The following is a 23,322-nucleotide window of genomic DNA, read 5'->3' on the forward strand; positions in this document are numbered from 1 at the left end:
GATATTCAAGTACTCCATCTGTTGATTAAAAAAATAATCTCGGGGGGGCTCCCTGATGGCACACCAGATAAGAGCGCATACCATGTAGGCTGAGGCCTTAATGTAGCAGCCTGGGTTCAAACCTAGCCTGTGTCCTTTGCTGTATGTTTTCCCTTCCACTCTCTCTTCCCCGTCTTTCCTGTCACACTTGTAATTGTCCAAGGAAGCATGAAAATGCCCAAAATAAACATAGCTGCAATTAGGAGGCCAGGCATGTCAACTGACGCAAAAAAACAAATTCTCAGAACAGAGTTCTGAGTATGTATAGCAATGGTGTGAATCCATCAAAGATTTGCTGAGATACTAACCAATTTCCTGTTTGGCGGCTCTGCTGTCAATTCCGATTGGCTGTACCGGACAAACGCTTTCAAAAAACCCTGTGATAAATTTTGTGAGACTTGGTCTGAGAAGATCGGACAAACTTTGTAGGAGGAATAGTGAAAAAACTGTTTTTTCATGAATTCCAAATGGCAGCCGCATCAATTCGGCTGGTATTGTGTCAGAAATGGGATCTCCCAATATTTATCATGTGAGAAAGGAATCACTTAAATAAGGCAAACAAATCAACAGTTGTTGGCCAAATCGCATTTTTGCTTCTGCGGCCCTTCCAGTGGTCACATGACACCAAAAATGTTTTCACATCCTCAGAAGAGGGTTCCGAGTCAAGGTACCAAGTTTGGTCATATCTCAGCAACCAACACCCAACTTCCTGTTTGGTTGCTTAGCTGCCGATTTTGATTGGCTGTACCGGACAAAAGGTTTTGACGTGAGGCGTGTTACAAAGAATGACTGTGCCAAATTTCACAACTTTTTACCATATGGTTTTTGGGGCTGCCATAGACTCCAATGGGAGGAGAAGAAGATGCGTAATAATAAAAAGAACAGGTAGAAACACAATTGGTAGCTTTGCAGCTTCGCTGCTTGCCCCCCAATAATAATAATAAAAGGTAGAAACACAATAGGTGGCTTCGCAGCTTCGCTGCTTGGCCCCCAAATATCTTGAAAAGAAAAAAACTCAGAAGATTGCCATTACATTACGGACCTATGTTTTCTTGATATTTTATCCACAGGGAACTGATATTTATCTTCAAAAATTGCCAAGGATAACATTTTATGTATGATATTTTCCTTCCTACTCTGGCCCATCAATGCTACTGTTACAATAGACAAATCTAAAGGAAAGTTGTGAGAAATCAGAAGAAGGATGGTAGAATAGGGGTTAACATGTTGAAGAAACTATAACTCACAAATGATGTTCAGTTACTGCTTATTAAAAAGGTGTACATAATTTGCCTTTTCATCATAAGCAGCACCACATGAGGTAATTTGTTACGCTTGAGAGAGGTCTTGTGAAGGACAGCCTAAATCGTTCATGTACTGAAGTGGCAAAAATACATGGGAGAAAAATCCCCATCTTGCTAAGATCAAATGTGTAACTGAAAATGAAATACTTGGAGCTTAACCAATCCAAGACCCTCAGAATGTGTTACAGTCCAGTTTTAATGCTAATGCTTGTCAAAAACAGGTCATTTGTTCCATAAAATTTTCAGTTCCTTGAACAGACACACTAATGAAGCATTTAACATAAACATAAATCTATTCAATGGATCTGCCTTCATGTCAACCAAGATACAAAGCGAGATAAATAGCAGGCAGCCTAGCTATGAACTGCATTCATATTACACAACATGAACGTTATAGTCTATACATTTCTTTTTAAATCTTCAAAATAGAAAAAATAAATACTTATGCAATGTCAGTTTAGACACACACAGGGATACCTTTCCCCCTGTAAAAAAAAGTAAGCTCTTGTATGATACGCAGGCTGCATCTTAACTGGTTTACTGGGATGTGATTTTCGATTGTCTTCGGATCCTCTTCCTTTGAAGACATCAGCCTAACACCACTAGCTTTGTTAAGGCAGAATAAATATCCAGGATGAGGGCAGGTTTCTTACAGATCAAACAATGTCTCAAGTCGGACATCTTGGTTTTTCTCTCTGCCCTGTTCTGGTGTATGACACATGCAGTGGCCTGTTAGCCATACATAAAGCCACAAGCTGAATGTACATGGACAATATGCACTATCAGACATGTTGCACAAGAAAGTATATAAAATGTAAATACCAAAGACAAATCTACCTTAAAACAATATAAATACAAATATGTATAGGTCTGAGGAACGCTGTATGTTTGTGTGTGTGGGAAGGAATGAGCGACTGTGAGTGTGTATATGCGTGTCCTTGCGTGTGTTTGTACCTGGAAGTTCATGCAGTTATGTCCTTTCAAAAACCTCCTACCGGTGTTAATGATAGTTTGTAACGGTGTTGCTTAGAACTTGCTTAGCATTTTGGAGACAAAGTATGTCAACTAAAGTCTTTGTGCCTGTCTTTGGCCCCTGAAAATCTGTTGATATAGCACTTAATGTGTCCTGTCAATGACTCTCAAGTCTTCACCAGCAATCATTGCCAGGCTGAAGGGCAGCCCACAATCCCCACCCCTACACTTTATTTGGCCACTATCCAAACAAGCCTAGAAGGAAGCCTTGCCACCTATTATACCAAACACACACACTTACAAAACAGCATAAAAAAAAGCATTTGACCAATCATTCAAACATCTACGACCATAAATAAGATGATATCCATCCAATCTTCTTCATCCAGGTCCTTTTCTGGTGTGAGGTTGTCATCCCTTGTTCTGGTGAGCCTGAACTGACGCTTGGTCCTGCTGGGGAAGCAGTGATACTGCAGCGACGATGACAGGGCTATACATTGGTCTCCAGGCCATTCATGTCTATGGCACAGTGTTCCTTGTCTTTCTTCAGCTGCCTGGGTGGCACCGGGGGCTTTTTCCTCTCTGGAGGGGGTGGGGGCCGCACACCCTCCTCGAGCTGCATGAGTCGGGCCACGTCTGGGGGTATGTGCTCAAGCTTGGCCCCCGGAGGAGGAGGCTGGTAGCTGCCGTTGTTGTTCTGACAGTTCATCAGCTGCTGGATGTTGATCATGGGCTTGGTCTCACAGATCAGGGGTACCTGGGAGAGAGGAGGGGCAGGGATGTGGAGAGATATAGAGATGTAATGTAATACGGTTTTTCTCAATTGCTTTGGCTCAATTCTCCAATGAGACTTATTTTAAGTTCAAATCTCTGAACAAATAGTTTCTTGTTGTGGCACGTGTGTGCAAAAGAGTAAGTACAATTGTCTACGATATGTAAGTTCCCTTATACCATGGTCACTTGCCAATGTTTTTTTTTTACAAACGTTAATTTATGTTTTCATGCGTTAATCTAACGTTTTTCAACGTTAGATTTCAACTCTGATATCTAACTAGTCCAACTCTGATATCTCTAGTCCGCTCAGCTCATATAACCCATAGGCCCTACCGGCTTTCCTTTGGCGGGGAGCCATTAGCCAGAAAGCTAGAGCTAACGTTAGGCTAGCAAGATTCAAAAGCAATAACATTGTGTACGGTTGACAAACAATAAATATAATTTGACAGTATGTTTGACAAGAAGATTATCTAGCTGGCCAGCTATGTCATTGTCCCCAAATCAATATCAAGATTTTCACAAACAAAGTAGCCTCTCGGCCATATAGACTAGGCTACCACAGCCTGTATAGCGAGTTGAATAGATGTGAGATGATCGCGTCAAAGTTGGCATATTCTCCAAACAGTAAATACAATTTGACACTATGTTTAACATCAAGACTGACCAGCTACCCAGGCATTTCATTGTCCCCAAATCGATATCAAGGATTTCCTGAACAAAATAATTGGCCATGTGTAGCCCAGTGGAGAAAATCTGCTATCAATTTTTACGTTTAGTCATTTAGCAGACGCTCTTATCCAGAGCGACACAGTAAGTACAGGGACATTCCCCCGAGGCAAGTAGGGTGAAGTGCCTTGCACAAGGACACAACGTCAGTTAGCACGGCCGGGAATCGAACCTGCGACCTTCTGATTACTAGCCTGATTCTCTAACCGCTCAGCCACCTGACACCAATTTTGGGGGGGACAATTATATGACATTTTCTCAAGAGCAATTCCTGAGGGGGACACCAAAATTACTGCTGTAACACATAGCCTACATTGTAATATGTTAAATGTATATTATTAATATTATTGACATTTTATGTTTATAGTGATTTATTGGGGGGGACAAATCATATTTTTCCCAGGATGCGGGGGGTCGTGTCCACCCTGTAAATGGAACAGTGTATTAATATTATGAAATTGCGGTTATTTGACTCTATGGGTTAAATCAGAGCGAGAGTGGTCAAAGTAAAGTTCAATGTAATAGATATTTAATAACATTGCAAATTAATTTAATCCATTACAAGGAAAAAAATTATACAAAATGAAGGTTTTTACTCTTACCTACTATACCTTGATTATTGTAAATCGGAGAGAGACAAATAAAAGGTGAGCAAGGAAAAGGAGTAGAAAAAGCCAGAGCTGAGAAAAGCCCTCAGGAGATCAAGAATCTAGAGAGCAATGCTTCACAAGTCCCTTTATACCCAACTATTATCTGTAGAACAACCAATGAGACCACATCTGGACCCTAACTTATCAACGTATGACTACAAATGACACAGTAAGTCACACAATGAGGTGTGAGACCCGTCAAGCAAAAGACTATGTCCAGCAACTCCAGTCTTTAGCATATGACTTTAGCATCCTTACACACATTTAAAAAAGAAAAGGGAATATTATTTTTAGCTCTGAAGGTAGCATTGAGGTTCAGCGTTCGAGTCCTCCTTCCAAAGATATCATATGTCAGGGAGTCAGGTGGCTGAGCGGTTAGAGAATCGGGTTAGTAATCAGAAGGTCGCTGGTTTAATTCCCGGCCGTGCCAAATGACGTTGTGTCCTTGGGAAGGCACTTCACCCTACTTGCCTTGGGGGAATGTCCCTGTACTTACTGTAAGTCGCTCTGGATAAGAGTGTCGACTAAATGTAATGTATATGTAATTACTGTACTAATCAAGGGAATCAGGGTGGAATGCGCTGTGTACTTGGTACTTGCTACTCACCCCATCTCCTTCTTTAATGAAGTCCTTTCTGCAAATGTGTGCCATTATACCAGTGGCCAAAGCATCCCCCATCACATTCACCATGGTCCGGAATCTATCTCTGGGAACAGAATAGAGATAGTTGTAGATCTCCTCAGACTATGGAGGAGTTATAACTGTCACAAAGAACACATGTTCAAGAATTGGGACTTAGGAAACGGGATAAACAAGGGATTTCTTATCTGTTAATGTATTATACTGAGTTATTTATTCAGAAATGTGTCCTTCCTGTAAACTATAATGTGTTCTGTTGAAAGTCAAGGGTCTATGATGTAGAATCATCCTGACATAATAATGAACCCCAGTTGGCTGTATGTTTTTAGTTTTTCCCTTTCTACTGTAAATTCTGTCCTCTGACCTTCATGATACAGAGAGACTTTACTAGTTCCCCTGTGTGTCTGAACTGGTCATTTTTATGTTGAGGTGTTTGTTACTGTAAATTCTCTCTCTGATCAGCTGGCTGTCTGATACTTATAAACCCAGAAACTAAACTGATGGTAACATAGTTCTATGCGTAAAACTCATCCATAATAGTCTGAAAAAGGATGATGGTCGATCCCAGATAAGGAATATTTTCGGTAGTAGAGAAGAGCAACATATTACTTACAACGCCCAGTCCACTGCAATAATGAGAGTGATATCATCAGTTGGCAAGCCGACTGATGTTAGTACTATCACCATGGTGACTAGTCCAGCTTGTGGGATGCCTGCTGCACCAATGCTGGCAGCTGTGGCAGTGATACTGCATTGGGGAAACAAAAGGACCATATATACATTTAGAATAGTTGAAAATCATCCAATCTCTGCATCAGGGCATGACACAGATTCATAATCAATTGTTCTCGATGCTAGCTTGTAGGGTTCCTGAATTTGTGTGTACATTGTACATTTGGCGAATGATGATTTAATGACGGAGAGGGAACACTCCTACAACAGATTTTGATAATTCTTATGATGAATGCCCACAGGGACAGAAACACATCTCGATTTGAAAATAAAGTGCGTATTCTGAAGCTCCACCCAGCTTTTAGCTTTGTCCAAAATAGAAAACTGTTCCATCAACTAAGCCACAGTCCCTGTGCAGGGGATTGGAGGCCAAATAGCACTGAAACACTCCAAGGACAAATTAAAGGCACTACAGGCCTTTTGCAATCAGAGCATTTCAAGCTCTATTTTCCCCCGGTCTGTCTGTCTGTCAATTTTATTTTTTAACATACAATTCAATTTAAATGTTTGTTGATAATCACCTCACCCCTTTCAACCCACAAGCCCCTCCCCAATCCCTCCTCTAACGTCAGCCCCCCTCCCCCACAGACCATCTGTTGACGACTATACGTAGAACATCATCCTCTACCGGGGACGAGTGCGTCTCACCGCCATCCCTCCTCCGACCCTCGTTCCCCCTCAGCCATATGTGCCGCAGATCGAGCAGTGCTGGTGTCTCGCAGATGCAAGAGGTCTGGCTGCCAATGCGATCATGGAAGGACTTTGAATGGAGGAATCAAACGTTTCTCCACAGAATCCCACGGGGCCTGTGTAACACCAGAGCCTCGTGCTGGGGGCTCTGTGCAGAGCATTTGAAGGGCAGAAGTTGAAGGGCGAGGGGGGTCTCGCAGATGGAACGTTGCTGTATACTATACCGTCGTAGGAGAAATAACATCGGGGGATGGGGGGGCGGCGGGGCCCGAGCTACATTTGTGGCGTGACAGGGAGATTGCATTTTATCCAGGTCACATGGCTCTCTTAACAGAGAGATTAGTTGGGCAGTTTCAGGCTCACACTGCTTAATGGCATTAAAGAGGAAATGAGGTAAGAAACATGACATGGGCAAACAAGGCGTTTTTTGGTGAAGGGAAACAGACATGTTTTGCGTCTTTATTGAGCTTACGGGGAACCCCAACATGACAGCTTACATCATCTTTCATGTTATCCATGTTTTGTGTTATGTTGTACACAGGCATTGACTACATTGGACCTTTCATGATATCCAATGCTGTGGGGATCTGTAACCTTGAAGTGACCTGGCCTTGAGGCTAGGTTTGACATTAAATAAACAAATGAATGAACAAAAACAATTCCGGCACCTGATGGTGATGATCTGGCCAAAGTCCAATTCGTAGTTGTTGACCTGGGCGATGAAGATGGCCGCCACCGCCTCGTACAGGGCGGTGCCGTCCATGTTGATGGTGGCACCCACAGGGAGCACAAAGCGGATGATGCGCCTGTCAATGTGGTTGTTTTCAAGGAGGCACTTGAAGGTAATAGGCAGAGTGGCAGAGCTGGAAAAGGGGACATACAAAAGCGAAACAAAACATTCAATATATCTGAAACGTTGTGTCTAATGAAAGAGAATGATCGTTGGCACCATGTACAAGCGGCTTTGATTCATAATTTTACTCCGCAAGTAAACAACTACATGCGTGTACTGATATGATGCGACAATGCATGTCGACAAGGGCATGTCAACACACGTGCGCATTGAAACAGAACCCCTCACACAAAACACGCACGTACACACGCAGCTGCATATTTTTCCCGATACTCCCGTTTCCTCCAGCACACACCAGATGTTTTCTGATCTCTTCACCTTCCTCTGTGTCTGACAAGATTTTTCCAATGAAGTGAAACACAATGTGTGGAATCTGATCTTTTCGTTTGAAACCAAAACGAAGTATGATTACATAACCTTTAAAAAACGAAAGGTTACTTCGGATCAACCCCACAATAATAAACGTAGGCTGTTGATAGGTAATGTGCCCAACCCTTACAAGGACACGTGTGATACAAATACCTTGCCTAACTAAACCCTTTCAGGACTATGGCCTTACATGACATGCTGCATAACCATACCATCCCTTCATTGGAAATGAACAAGAGTTTGAAAGTCATTTAAAGGATGCTGTCTTAATCACGCTTGTTCACCTGGAGGAGGTCGCCAGGGCAATGAGTAGCGCCTGAAGGATTCCTCTTATGTACACAATGGGACTCTTCTTGGTGATGAAGAAGTACATGGCTGGTAAGATGAATAGGCCGTGGAGAATCAGGCCAAACACCACGGTGACAGCGTAAAAGCCCAGCTTCTTCCCCATGGCTGAGGGATCACTCATCTCTAAGATCTTGCCGGCCACAAGGAACACAATACCAAATGGAAAGTACCTGGAAATGAAGAGCACAGACTCACGTGTTCTGTAAAAAGAAACTCTTGCCATAACCCCTGATACACATTACATTTGTGCCGTGGCGCAATCCCAAAATTACCATATAACGATGGCGACAATTTTCAGGACAGCTTCGTTCAAGCTCTGGCAGAAGTTTACCAATGCACTACCATTGGGACCCATCCTTCCCAGCATGATTCCTGTAAAAATACAAGGGACTCTTGAACATCTGATGCGCACACAAAGAACAGATCAAGTGTTTTTCCTTTTAATAGACAAACACATTAATTTATTGTATTTTTACCCATGGTGGCTGAGAAGATGACAATCCCAAGGACGTTCATTCCATCGCTGTTTCCTGGTTTTGTGCGGATCAACACGTCTGGGGGCGGGGTCAGGTCGAGGGCAAAGTTCTGAATGTCTGTTCCATTGTCGTCCTGGATACCGTAGATGAGTGCTCGGCGAGTGGTGGACTCTGATTGGCTCACAGTAGGCTTGGGTTTCAGAATGGATATACTACTCGTCCGATACTGCTCATAGGGAAATAGAACATCATAGCATGAAGACACTGTAAGAAAGAAAAACGCTAAACCAAAATAGCTGAAATAATGCATGAGATTTGTAATTATAAGGTGCTCACCTGTTGAAATGTAGCTTGAACCAAGTTGGATGGAAACATATTTCTGCAGAGTGCAGAAATACATGATGAACATCATATAATAAATTGATAATGCAAACTGTTTATATATAAGATACACTGAAGTACTCTGTCTGTCTATAGATGAACAGTAAGTAAATACATCCACAGTATAATTCAGTATATCCACTCTCCAAGTTTAAAGCTATACATATTAGTAATCAAGAAAAACATTCACGATAACGTTCTGTTGAAGGGAATGCTGTAAAATGTTGCTTACAGTAAAGCATTCTAACAGGACTGCATTCTTCAATATTTCCATTGTGTGTAATACAGTAACATATTCTTAAATACTAACCTTGAATGCCGACAATCTACAAATAATCAATACCAAACCAACTATTTTCTTTATCTTCTCAAAGTGAAATGAATGCACAATGTACAGTATGTTTAGGTTAGGTCACTGCATTGCTTGTGAGCTAGGTATTCAATTTATTTAGTTCAGTATGAGTGAGATTTTCACTTCTGGAACTATCACTGCTTGCTTTGCTCAGACTAAGTGGCCAGTCGCACATAATGTATAGTATAACAGATATAACAAAAACTAAATTGAAATTATTTGTACAACCGCAAGCTGTAAGTATGATTTTGTCACTAACAGTTATTAGCAATGCTAACGTATCCTGTATCTAGCATAGGTAGAATGTGTGATGATTTAGTTTATTGGCAATGGGGCTAACGTTATTTCATTTTCCTGACTGTGTTTCATTCGAATACATAAGCTGTTTTGTCATGTAAATCTACAATTCACGATGCATGTTTGGCTATGTTGCGTCTTTGCTTTGCAGCTTCGCTTGTTGTAAACCAATCAATCAGCGCGCAGCTCATCTAAATATTCATGAGCATACCATAAAAGGGAGAAAACCTCTCGTTTCATTCTAGGGCTATTTCACAGGTTGCATTAGGGTGCATAGAACAGCACCCGGGCCATTTTCAGCCCAATCAATGTACATACCCTATTTCGGAGACCTTAAGGAACAGTGTGAAATACCCTATAAAATCAGTCAATGACCACTTTAAGATTTTTTTTAAATAATTCTAACAATCTATCCTTGATCAATATGGACTGTCAATTACACAATGAAATACCAAAAGCCAGAACTTTTTTTTATCACTATTGAACATCCGGAAGCAATAACACGTTTGTTATTTATTTCACACACAACATGGTTCTATAATAAAAGAACAAGAGTACAACAGTAACTGTTCACTCAGAGCTGGAGGGAATTATATCAGAGGTTCCAGCTGCTATGATGTCAACAAAGACTGCAGTGAGCCATATCTATTAGGCAGGAGTACCACCCAAATGGAAATGAACCATACATCTGGATCTTTACCAATCCGTCCATAGTCCAACATCAAAACATTTACATAGTCTGTTGCTTCCTCTGTTCAGCGTATAATGTTTGGCAGTAAAGGCATTCAATTTATGCAAGCACAAAGAATGACTGAAATGAAATGAGGAGCAAAACCAAATAGACACCAGTATAGACTCCAGAATGAGTCACAAGATGAGCATGTTATGCTTACGTAACAAATTTCAAATGTTTTTACCATTTATACTGTATGGAAACATTTGGTTTTACATTTATAAATGATTGAAATAAGAATGAATAATATTATATTATATACAGAATATTAATAATATAACATTGAATATAGCATAATTGTAATGATCTTTTAAATAAAAATGTAATTTAAATATTCAGGTTTTTGTACATCTGTGCATGGACTTTTCAATTCTATATTTTATAACATGATTCAGATGTAAGCTAAATATATGTTATGCAGAAATGTTTTATTTGGGTTTGACCAAAGCAAAAGCAAAGATGTTGGAAGTCCTATTACAGTAAAACCTCTTGGACAAACATAGCTATTTCTTCTTGTGAATTAATAATCGAGTACCAAGAGCTTTGGATTTTCTTCTGGTCCTTTCAACTATCACAGTTGGCTTTTCTTCTCAAGTTCTCTGAATCACTAAACTCATTACTCAGTGGTCGCTGGATCTCAATGGTTTAGATTTTGATAACATTTGGCCATAATGGAGTTGTACTCTGAGCTGCATGCTTGTTTGACAGCTGGACAAAATGCTACCATAGATCGGCTATATTCTCAGCAAAAACACAATCCATACAGAAAGTAGAAAAGCAATGTAGGTGTGCTTTGCTTTTAACCTGAACGCTCAAATATATTCCAGTTCTATCAAGGAGATGAGCATTCAGGAAATCAGCTTGGAATTCTCCACCTGCTGCAATTTTACAAATATTCTCAAGTCTACATTTCAATCAAAGATGAAATATCTTCAAGACCTAGGAGGTCCTGTCTTATGAATAGCTCATTATATTTTCTGAAAGGATCATTAGGACAAAACATTTCTCCTGGAGATTTCAAGAAGATTCCATTCCTCTCATAGCATCCGAAACACATTCTTCCTATAATAAGCTCAGACAGACAGCAGCTCTGGGAAAGGAATCCCACTTTTTTTCTTATTCCTCGTTCCTCACTCCTTCTCTCTTTACATAATCTTCTCGGGCAATCAACACCGTCATACAACCTTTAACCCCTCAAGTGTGCTATCAAGAATCTGCTTCACTGCGTTGATAATTAATTGGACGATATTGATTCCAAATGTATTATGTATAATGTGTATTTTGAGCCCAGTAATCACTTGAGCTTAACTGCCCATTAAATTATGTAGCCTATATAAATGTGGGCTGGTAACCCCCACTAACAAACGTTTCAATGTTGATATTTTTGATGTGTTGTGTGTTGTAAATAGCCAAGCTCTAGTCAGCACTGCACATATCATGTCACGGCTGAATCATTTAGGTGGCTTGTCACAGAGAGGAGGCATAATAACCTCACTGGGGGTGGATGCATGGTACTCGAGTGCGTCATGCTGTGAAAGGAAAAGTGGGAGAGAGCACGTGTGTCGTCCTCTCACCGGATGAGGTCTAGCAGCGCGTCGGCGGAGCTCATGATGGGTTTGCTGCTGTCCTCCGAGTCTTCTTTCTGGGCTGCTCCCCCAGGGTGTATAATGGACACCATGATGATCCCCACCACCACCGCCACAAAAGTGGTCCACAGGTAGTAGGACACTGTAATCAGACCCAATCGACTGGAACACTTGGCATCTAGGGCGGCCAGCCCCGACATCAAACTGAGGGAGGAAGGGAGAAGCAGTGATTAAGGTTGACTTTCACCGAAACACTGGGTTAATATTTACTCTACAGACAACAACTGGTACAATACTCTCAACGAACCCTAACCAGTTGGTAAATATCAGCAAAACTGTAGTTGACTAAGAATTTCTTAATGGTATGACCATTTACAAATGGTCTATAGGGGACTCAAAATTAAACATAACCAACTATTATTTCATGTTTCACTCCTGCAGTGTTTCCTAACCCAGCAACAAAGGAAACTGTGGTCCACTTCAAAGAAACAAGTACACTATAATGCCTAGGTCTTCTACTCTAGTTAATGGCTGCCCATCTCCACGTCTCCTAAGTATTAGGGGGATTGGCAACATCTGTGTCTTGTTAATTGATTTATTATGTATTTCCCTGTTTCTGTGTGTCCTGTGCAAAGTCTTGTTCTTTTGTAGTTCAGTCTGCTCTTAAGTAAATACTCTAGAGTTTATGCCAAACCGTGTCTCGATCTTAGCCTGTCTTTACAACCCTTTCTTAGGATCGCCCGTCTTTCCCAGTCTGCCTGTAAATACCGACCATTGCCTGTATCTCAGCCAACGCTATTGGATTTTCTGTACTGCCCTATCAGCCTGTGAAACCACCTCTGCCTGTTCCTGCTCACTCTGTTTCTGAATACAACTCTGCTGTTGAATCCAACCCTGTCCTAGTCCGTAATAAACGGAGAACTAGAATAATTTGTAGTTGTAGTCCTAGATTATCAAGTTAAAGTATATTTTTTGAGAAGCAAATGATACAGTCGAAATACACGTTTTGACATTTACCACTCACTTGAAATGTGAAATATGAAACTGAACTTGGCAGGACACACTTGTCCTATACACAGAGGGCCTACACACTGAATTACAGTTAGGTCCATAAATATTTGGACATTGACACAATTTTCATCATTTTGGCTCTGTATACCACCACAATGGATTTGAAATGAAACAATCAAGATGTGCTTTAAGTGCAGACTTTCAGCTTTAATTTCAGGGTATTTACATCCAAATCAGGTGAACGGTGTAGGAATTACAACACATTTTATATGTGGCCCCCCCCTTTTTAAGGGACCAAAAATAATTGGACAAACTAACATAATCATAAATCTAATTGTCACTTTTAATACTTGGTTGCAAATCCTTTGCAGTCAATGACAGCCTGAAGTCTGGAACCCATAGACATCACCAGACGCTGGGTTTCATCCCTGGTGATGCTCTGCCAGGCCTCTACTGCAACTGTCTTCAGTTCCTGCTTGTTCTTGGGGCATTTTCCCTTCAGTTTTGTCTTTAGCAAGTGAAATGCATGCTCAATTGGATTTAGGTCAGGTGATTGACTTGGCCATTGCAGAACATTCCACTTCTTTGCCTTAAAAAACTCTTTGGTTGCTTTCGCAGTATGCTTCGGGTCATTGTCCATCTGCACTGTGAAGCGCCGTCCTATGAGTTCTGAAGCATTTGGCTGAATCTGAGCAGATAATATTGCCAGAAACACTTCAGAATTCATCCTACTGCTTTTGTCAGCAGTCACATTATCGATAAATACAAGGGAACCTGTTCCATTGGCAGCCATACATGCCCACGCCATAACACTACCTCCACCATGCTTCACTGATGAGGTGGTATGCTTTGGATCATGAGCAGTTCCTTCCCTTCGCCATACTCTTCTCTTCCCATCATTCTTGTACAAGTTGATCTTGGTCTCATCTGTCCATAGGATGTTGTTCCAGAACTGTACAGGCTCTTTTAGATGTTTTTTGGCAAACTCTAATCTGGTCTTCCAGTTTTTGAGACTCACCAATGGTTTACATCTTGTGGTGAACCCTCTGTATTTACTCTGGTGAAGTCTTCTCTTAATTTTTGACTTTGACACAGATACGCCTACCTCCTGGAGAGTGTTCTTGATCTGGCCAACTGTTGTGAAGGGGTTTTTCTTCACCAGGGAAAGAATTCTTCTGTCATCCACCACAGTTGTTTTCCGTGGTCTTCCGGGTCTTTTGGTGTTGCTGAGCTCACCAGTGCGTTCTTTCTTTTTAAGAATGTACCAAACAGTTGATTGAGCCACACCTAATGTTTTTGCTATCTCTCTGATAGGTTTGTTTTGATTTTTCAGCCTAACGATGGCTTGCTTCACTGATGGTGACAGCTCTTTGGACTTCATATTGAGAGTTGACAGCAACAGATTCCAAACACAAATACCATACTTGAAATGAACTTTAGACCTTTTATCTGCTCCTTGTCAATGAAATAACGAACTCCCATGAGGGAATAACATACACCTGGCCATGGAACAGCTGAGCAGCCAATTGTCCAATTACTTTTGGTCCCTTAAAAAGGGGGGGGGGCACATATAAAATGTATTGTAATTCCTACACCGTTCACCTGATTTGGATGTAAATACCCTGAAATTAAAGCTGAAAGTCTGCACTTAAAGCACATCTTGATTGTTTCATTTCAAATCCATTGTGGTGGTATACAGAGCCAAAATGATGAAAATTGTGTCAATGTCCAAATATTTATGGACCTAACTGTATGTGGCAAAAGATTTAAACGTTACTTCAGTATTACAACCATGTATCATGTTGGCTTGTGGGACCAGCTCATCAGCTGTGTGTCAGCTGTATGTTCTGAATGTACTTTAAAGCTCTAATCCTGTACCACTCTCATTCAGGACCAGCAGGCAAACAGTGATGCCCAGTGACTGACAGACACACACGTACATGCGCCCTCTGCACACACCCACACCCACACCCCCACACACACACACAAGCACATAACAACAACTACTGAGCAGATGCTCTGTCAGAAGCTTTACTATAGCAGTTGCAGGCCAGTCTGGACATTGGTTATTTTTTATTCAAGCTTTAGTATCTCTGTATGGCATAGCTGTGGATCTTATAAGAGGGGTTCAGCACACAAGCATTGTGTCTGTGTACTTTGCACATGTATGTGTACTCTATGTACAACATGTCTGTGTGTGTGTGTGTGTGTGTGTGTGTGTGTAGCTGTGTGTTTATATTACTGTCAGCAAGGCTGTTCTATTCCCAATCCACAATGCTCAAAATGCTACTTTCCTATATGTGGAAGGCAAAGAGAACGCAAGTGTCATAGCAAGGACTAAACCACCATCCTTCCTCATAGAAAACAAAACATCTAACCAGAAAGAACTGACCGACTAGACAATATTTTGGATCAACAGAGCTGTAAATCAAACAGGCGTTGTTTCAAGCAACTACTGTAAATGTTGAATGTAGTGTCATACGGTCATTTTTCTATCAGGTTATGGACAGTTGAGCATTGAAAACTTAAAAAAGCTGAGTTGTCGAACGAAGTCGTGATTTGTCTACCAGAATTTCCAACAATTGACTGAAAAGCAGTGGACACATGAAAACGTGTTTGCGGTTGAATAGTTTTCATTCAATCACTCTTTGAAGGTATTTTCTGTAGCATTGAAATGAATGGTCCGTGCGTATCAAGGCCACAAATTGAATTTGATCTAGCCTGGGCGTGGAAAGCATCATGGCTAAAATAAAAGACCCAAAACTCATAATACTGTGGTGCCTCTCTCCCACTCTTTCTCTCTCACTCACACATGTCCACGGTTGTTTACACATGTTCTTTACATATTACTGTTAATTTCATGTCAACATTTTTTATCTAATAAAGTCAAATCTAAAGTTGAATCAAATTATTAGTCTAATAAAATTGCATTTACATGTACACACAAAAAGACTACGATTATCATTCATTATTTCACTCAGGACTATCAATTAGTTAGCATGTATGAAGGGAGATGGCATTATGTGACTGCATCATTCACACACATGCATATAAACGCACACATTAGTGTGGGGTGGCTCAAGGGAGTTTTGAGGCTCTTGTTTGTGTAGATTTGACCTCTGCTTGGCTTCTGAACATTTTAATAACAACTGTCCGTTTCAAATTAAGAAACATTAGCAATTTGTTTTTTCTATACATATGCTTTCCAGACCTGAGGGGTATTCCAGAAACCAGGTTTAACAAACTGTCACCCTACCCTGAACTCTGATTTGAGTTACCCTAAAATGGGAGACAATTGCTGGCCGAGTCAATGCACACATTTGAATGCAGTAGCCAGTCCATACAATAAACATTTAACCACACTGTTCGTTAATATTACAGGTGAAAAAGTGGTGGAATGCATGGAATTGAATAAAATATCATGTTCCCGCAGGTGCAAAGCGCACTTGGCAGCAGCTTAACATTTAATATTAAAACATACTACTAACAGTTAAGGCATATTTTGCTTTGGCTTATAATTTTGTGATTGTAGCTCAGTCACCTTGGTTTTTATTATATTTGACATGATACAAAGTAAATATCAATCAGTGCCTATTTCAACTTTAATGGCAGTAACCATTAAAAGAATCATCACAATTCATCACAGGAGGATGATGATTATGGTAATGAAGAGACGTTGACTGCTGCCGCAGAGATGGATGCAGAGAACTTTTACATTTACATGTATTCATTTAGCAGACGCTTTTATCCAAAGCGACTTCCAAGAGATAGCTTTAAAAAAGTGCACAGGTCAATGATCATAAACAACGATATAGCCCCAAAAACATTGTGGGTAGCCAAAACATGAAGCATACATTGTGAAAAGCAAATAAGTGCCAATGGGGAGAAACACAAGAGCATGTAGTTAAACAAGATACAACTAGAGAGGGTACAATTTCTGGGGAAATTGTAGGGTATGCTTGCTTGCGTCGGTTGCACAGGGGTCCGTTTTTGAATGACATTTTTACAACTGATATTTCTGTATATTTTATATAAAAATGCATACTTATTATTTATAAAGATTACATAGATTTAAAAGCATTTTTTTTGCTGCTCATTTACAACTGAAAATACGAGTGAAGTGTAGAATGAAATAGATGTCTTCTCATTTCCCCTGCAAGAGGCTGCCTCATCGTTGAATCAAAACGAATACATTTGTCAGACCGGTGTAAAAATTGACCTAATCTCTATGACTTAAACGTCATTTTAAGTTTTTCCCTTCTCGTGATATTTTCAGGCATAGCCTACTCATTGCATTCATTCATTAATAAAGAACCCCCTTTGAAGATTATTCTACGACGTTACCCGGCAGTAGAAGATGGAATCGCGATTCAAACAGTACCATCTGCTAACTGAAAATATGCCCCCCAAAACGTAAATAAGCTTGACATTTATTTAGTGGAAAATCGCTCATTCATAAAAAGCTCACTGGTAGCGATCATTGTCAGTAACAACGCAAAATGCGATATATCCCTGTGTGGAAAAGCTGCCCCGGTAAATTGTACTACTACGGTACAGTACTAGACTACTGCTGTGTTCGTCTTGGTAGCGATTGTTGGTTGAATTGGATTTAACGTTCCGTTGTACGGTTTAGGCTGAAATTAATTATTTTCATGAACAGATTGACAACGTTTAGGCTGTGGCAATGAAGTTCAGGTTAGTAGTTAGATAGACTTTTGATTTAAGTAAGGGGAGTGCCGAACATGTTCTGTCGCCGTTTGACTTCCTAAACAGCTGTGTAGATGTTTTTGTAGTGTCTCGCGTAGGCTACAGCGTTGCAGTGAGCTACAGTACACTGGTTTGAAACCACAGGTAATGGTAATTTCACCAACAAATCGTTTACTAATGTCAGAATAAATCCTACAACAAATGTATATGTGAGGAATGTTTATTTTAACGATTGAAAACAGATAACGCTACATCATAGACCACTGTAGTATGTGTTGCCCGGGCAACACAGGCTAATGTCATGATGCTAATACTTCAGTGAAATAGTAGACTACTGTTTCCGAAAGTAGATGTACTTCCTTAATAATATCAGCTTATATTGTACATTACACATCACAATTGTGTGTCATATCACAAAGTAAAATGAGTAAATAGTTATCACCCTGGCCTCTTCGCTTGTGGCGTTTCTGCAGCTGCCTTGCAGTAAAGCTATAGTTAGCCTAGCTATCCCCCAAGTTAACAGATGCGAAACGAATGTTCTGCCAAAGGTAGTCACGCGTGTTTTCGTGACGTTAGTGACGTAGTGACGTTAGTAACGTCAGTGACTGTGGCTAGCAAATTATCCACCGTTAGCTTCACTTTCGCCACAAAAACGTAACTTGAGCCTAAACCATGCAACGGAACGTAAATCCCAATAGAAGCAACTCAATCGCTACCAAGACGAAACTTTTGACACCTAGGTTGTCTATGTAGGCCAAATATTGACTGAGTTTTAGGGGGGCAAAGAGAATAATAATAATATATATGTGAGAGAACAAAGGTTGTGCTCTCGCCGAAGGCTTGAGCACACCCAATAATAATATATGTGAGAGAACAAAGGTTGTGCCCTTGCCGAAGGCAAAGCACACCCAATTAAACAACATGAGAAGCCTATGAGCCAGTCGATCTATGTTCCTACCCTCACCTATGGTCACGAACTGTGGGTAGTGACCGAAAGAACGAGATCGCGAATACAAGCGGCCGAAATGAGTTTTCTCCGCAGGGTGTCCGGGCTCTCCCTTAGAGATAGGGTGAGAAGCTCGGTCATCCGGGAGGGGCTCAGAGTAGAACCGCTGCTCCTCCGCGTCGAGAGGGGCCAGTTGAGGTGGCTCGGGCATCTGATAAGGATGCCTCCTGGACGCCTCCCTGGTGAGGTGTTCTGGGCACGTCCCACTGGGAAGAGGCCCCGGGGAAGATCCAGGACACGCTGGAGGGACTATGTCTCTCGGCTGGCCTGGGAACGCCTCGGGGTCCCCCAGGAAGAGCTGGAAGTGGCCGGGGAGAGGGAAGTCTGGGCCTCCCTGCTTAGGTTGCTGCCCCCGCGACCCGACCCCCGGATAAGCGGAGGATGATGGATGGATGGATGGATGGATGGATGGAGAAGCCTATGTATGGTAGCTACTGGTTTTCTCTCCCCATTTAGGCTTACTTTTATTTACAGTCTTGTGTGGAATTGTCAGTTTGAAATGTACACTGAAATTATGAGAATAATTAATAGAAAAATGATTTGATCTGATCCTGTTGAACAGAGCATGGATGGGCATTATCAGGAGGGGAAGGGGGGGGGGGGTCCATCAGCCTGCATAGCTGCACACAGTGAGATGTTCAATTAATGGCAGGTGAATTCTGCATTTAGAACTGTGGAATTTAATGTCATCTAATGTATTCCCAGTTACCAGTAAAGGAGTTGTACAAACTGCATCTCATGAAGCAAGTGCAAAAAACTGACCAAGATATGGTGTATTAGGGCAAAAGCTTAGGAAGGCTGATCTTGAAATTGAATCTTGATCTTTTTTGATCAATTGCAATGATTTGTCTTTATTTCTGTGCCAAAAAGCATTTAGTCAGTTCTCAGTGCACGTCCACGGTGTGTAACATTAGTGATGTAAGGGCTGAGAATGTTGCAAACAGAAATTATGGAGTGTGACGGAAAACGGTAATGTTCACTTAGGTATTCATCAGGGAATTAAAGCATGTCTAATCGTGGACTTATAATCCTCTCCTGACATAAGGCTAAGCGAATGAAATTTTGTTCCAGATCGGTCAGCTGAACCAGGAAAGGACACCCCATGTCTGCCAACTGTATCAGGCTCAGAAAGTGGGAGGGGATAGGTAGAAATGCAGAGTTTGTTATGAAAAACCTACCAGGGAGCAGGTTAGGTTCATAGAGTCAGTTACCATGGACACCGAACCATAGTTTGCTTAACCTCTCTTTCTGGAACGGAAAACCCAGAGTTTGCCTCATCTCAGGGTTACCCAACTCAGGGTTTTCACTGGTCAGACCTTCCTGTTCAGTAGACAAATCTGTAATCTGAGCAGCTACTGGAAACTATTTTGGTCATTCAGTTCTCTTATTTTGTTTAAAGGACAGTATTGGACAGGTCAAAACTAATAATAAAGCATTTGTTTCAGATTATTATTAATCTCAATAATTTAAATTCAGACAGACGGATAACGAAAGGTTTTTCAGCAGACATCTAATGCCACAATCACAAGAATATTACACACGTCTTCACCTCTGACAATATCAAGACAACTGTAAAATACATGACTTTACATATGCTGCCATGCCATAATACGCAGAATAAACATCCACCAAGCAAGAAAAAAATATTTTAAGATCTCAGTTTTCAACCTTGACTGTGGACAGACTTATCATTTAGTGGAACGCATTAAGAGTTGCATTTGAGGGGCATTTGACAAGAAATATTGAATCTACCTGGACACGACAAGAGGAAGAATCAGCATCTTCAACATCCTCATCAGCAGCTCACCGGGAAACTGGAAATATTTCACTTCCTGTAGGTAGGAAAAAAAATTATCGTTTTAGATAACAGTGCTTACAATATCCTGCAATTCAAGATGGCAATTGTGACACCACAGTATCATGGAAATATACGGAGCTCCAAAGTGTGCTTTTAACTTCACACACTTTGAGTCAGTGTGCTGTATAATGAGCAGGAACACCCTTAGATTGTAGGCATGCACCTTGTCACCTGCTGTTTTGTTTTTTTCAGACAGACAACGGACCACACATTTTGGTTTGAAGCCTAGATTATATGAATGAGTTTTTGAATTTCTTTATGATCATGCTATCCACTCCATGTGGGTGCATTTCCATTGTGTTTAAATTACATGGGAGTAGCATTCACAGCGCTCAAAAGGTAAAGCAGGAATGAAAAGAAGACATGCATGTCTTTGTATATTATGAGGGTGATAAGTATGGTACATATGAAACCATGTAAACAGTTGAAATTATGATGAGTGAGCTAAACCGTTGCTTGCCTCATCAACAGTAGTTAGATGTGCTGATTTAAATAATCTCTTTGAAGGAATACCTCTCAGATGAATAAACCCCTGCCACCTCCCTGATTTTCTGCTGTTTACAGGGTAAACTATTTTCTGGGAGATGGAGTGTCTACGTTTTCACAAGTGAAGGTAACAACTAAGGTGATAAGCAGGCTGGATAAGCAGCAAGTCCATTTAGTATTAATAAAATCTATTTTTTTGATGTTGGATGTTTATCTACCAAACTCTTCTATAGGAAGTTGTGCCCTCTCAAATTCAGTCAGCATATTGTGTTACTTCTCAACTACCAAGATAAACTTTATGGCCAAAAGACAGTGGACACCTGAGCATCACACTTTTATGAGCTTGTTGGGCTCCAAACCATTCCAAAACCATGGACACAGTACATTTATTCATTTTAGCAGACGCTTTTATCCAAAGTACTGTTACATGAAGTTGGCGCCCCCTTTGCAGCTACGACAACTGCTTCTCTTCTGGGAAGGCTGTCCACAAGATTTTGGAGGCTGTCTGGGGCAATTTGTTAGCCTGGTCCTAACCAGACTCTCGTACATTTCATTTGTACAGAGAGTCTGGGATCGCTCCATTGACAAACGTTAACTTCCTTGAAGGTGGGTACTCTGTTGAAGTTTAAAACTATTGGATCTGCAATAACCAATCGCTAGCGTTCGCCTTAGCCAACTCCTTTACCACTAGCTAGCTGGAAAATCTAACTTTTCCCGAACCCCATGGGGAGGAGGGCCACAATATCATGACCACCAACAAAACTCAGCAAAGATTATTCTTGCTCCGGCTCTAACTTCTAGATATTCAGCAGCGTTGCCACAACAGACCGAATAGCTATACAAAGCCCAGACCTAGTACAGAAGCAAAATGAAAATTTAACGGAAGTACGTAGGTGGGCAGAGCCAGGCTAGCAATTTGTACCCATTCATTGGGAATTATAGGATGGACACTAATGATGGGTTGTTACTGTAAGTCAGGGATGGATATGTGTAGCCAATCAAGTAAATTATCAAGCCAATTAACTAAATTAGCTGTTTTTCATGGTTTTTGGGCAATAAACTTTAGCTCTACTGGACATGTTATGTAATGTAATGCTAAACAATAAAATGTCATTCTAAAAATGTCAATTCTAACATCTGCAAGCCAGGTCCAATCACCCAACAACAGTGACCAACCTCCAATGCTCTTGGCTGAATGGAAGCAGATCTTCCATCAATGTTCCAATGTTTATTTAAAAACCTTCCCAGAAAAGTCAAGACAGTTACAGACACAAAAGTGGGAACCCAATCCATATTAATGGTGAGAGGTTGAACAACCAGGTGTCCAAATACTGAGTGGTGTCCACATATTGTCTGTGAAAAGTATGTTTAATGGAACTGTGATCCACTTGATATCCATTATAATTTAGAAAGCACAGTCTTTGCAGAGCAGTTATTTTTAGATTGCTTTCATACACATTGGAAATGTGAAGCGCATTTCATTGATGAGCAAATCATATCAAACAAAACATGACCCCATTTGGTCTCAAGTAATACAGTAAATTCACATCCAAAACTTGTCACGGCCACAGCCGTGCCCCCCCCAGTTTCAGTTTTTTGTCCTGCCCTAGTGTTTCCCTGTCATTGTCTTCACCTGTCTCGTAGTGTATTTAGGTTTCTGTTTTGTGTCCAGTCTTTGTCTTGTCCTTACCATACCTGTCCGTGTGAGTACCCTATCTGTTCCCGTTTTTGAGAAAATAAAACCCTTGTTTCTGCCATGCCTGCCGACTCCCCTGCGTTTGGGTCCAACCCCACCTCACGTCGTGACAGAAGGACAAGACCACAAATGGACCCAGCAGAGAGTTCCCTGAACCCTTTCCTAGGGACCCGACTTGCCCTTGGTGGACCCCGAAGCCTGCAGCGGAGGGCCCACCCAAAGTCTGGGTTCCTACCCCGGCTCCAGCCCCAGCCTGAACCCCGACTCCAGCCTCGGTCCTGCCCTGGGCCCCTGCCTCGATCCTGCCCTGCGCCCCTGTCTCGTCCTGAGGTTGTGCTGCCCTGCGCCCGGACGAACAAGGTTGTGCCGCCCAGCACCCAGACCACCGAGGCTGTTCCTGCCGGGGAGTCTTGGCCGCCTGCCGCCGGTACCCAGCCCCGTTCCTGCCCTGTACTCCAGCCTCGGTCCTGCCCTGGGCCCCTGCCTCGATCCTGCCTTGTGCCCCTGCCTCATTCTGAGGTTGTGCCGCCCTGCGCCCGGACGAACAAGGTTGCGCCTCCCAGCACCCAGACCACCGAGGCTGTTCCTCGTTCTTGCCCTGTGCCCCAGCCTCGTTCCTGCCCTGTACCCCAGCCT

The 23,322-nt window shown here is 41.6% G+C and overlaps 1 protein-coding gene across 1 annotated transcript in view; it reads right to left on the minus strand.

Annotated features, from left to right (window-relative positions):
* Positions 1-824: 824 nt before the first annotated feature.
* The window catches only part of slc1a7b (solute carrier family 1 member 7b), a 29,565-nt gene continuing 7,067 nt past the window's right edge, over positions 825-23,322 (minus strand). Inside the window, exons 2-11 of the mRNA XM_062452515.1 lie at positions 20,399-20,478; positions 11,911-12,126; positions 8,910-8,952; positions 8,574-8,799; positions 8,370-8,469; positions 8,034-8,267; positions 7,196-7,390; positions 5,719-5,853; positions 5,073-5,172; positions 825-3,072 (exon numbers count right to left, since the gene is read on the minus strand). Of these exons, the coding sequence (XP_062308499.1) occupies positions 2,806-3,072; positions 5,073-5,172; positions 5,719-5,853; positions 7,196-7,390; positions 8,034-8,267; positions 8,370-8,469; positions 8,574-8,799; positions 8,910-8,952; positions 11,911-12,126; positions 20,399-20,478 (1,596 nt within the window). The 3' untranslated portion in view covers positions 825-2,805. The remainder of the gene's footprint in view (positions 3,073-5,072; positions 5,173-5,718; positions 5,854-7,195; positions 7,391-8,033; positions 8,268-8,369; positions 8,470-8,573; positions 8,800-8,909; positions 8,953-11,910; positions 12,127-20,398; positions 20,479-23,322) is intronic.

Source organism: Osmerus eperlanus, chromosome 26 (assembly GCF_963692335.1).
Source record: "Osmerus eperlanus chromosome 26, fOsmEpe2.1, whole genome shotgun sequence".
Classification (NCBI taxonomy): domain Eukaryota; kingdom Metazoa; phylum Chordata; class Actinopteri; order Osmeriformes; family Osmeridae; genus Osmerus; species Osmerus eperlanus.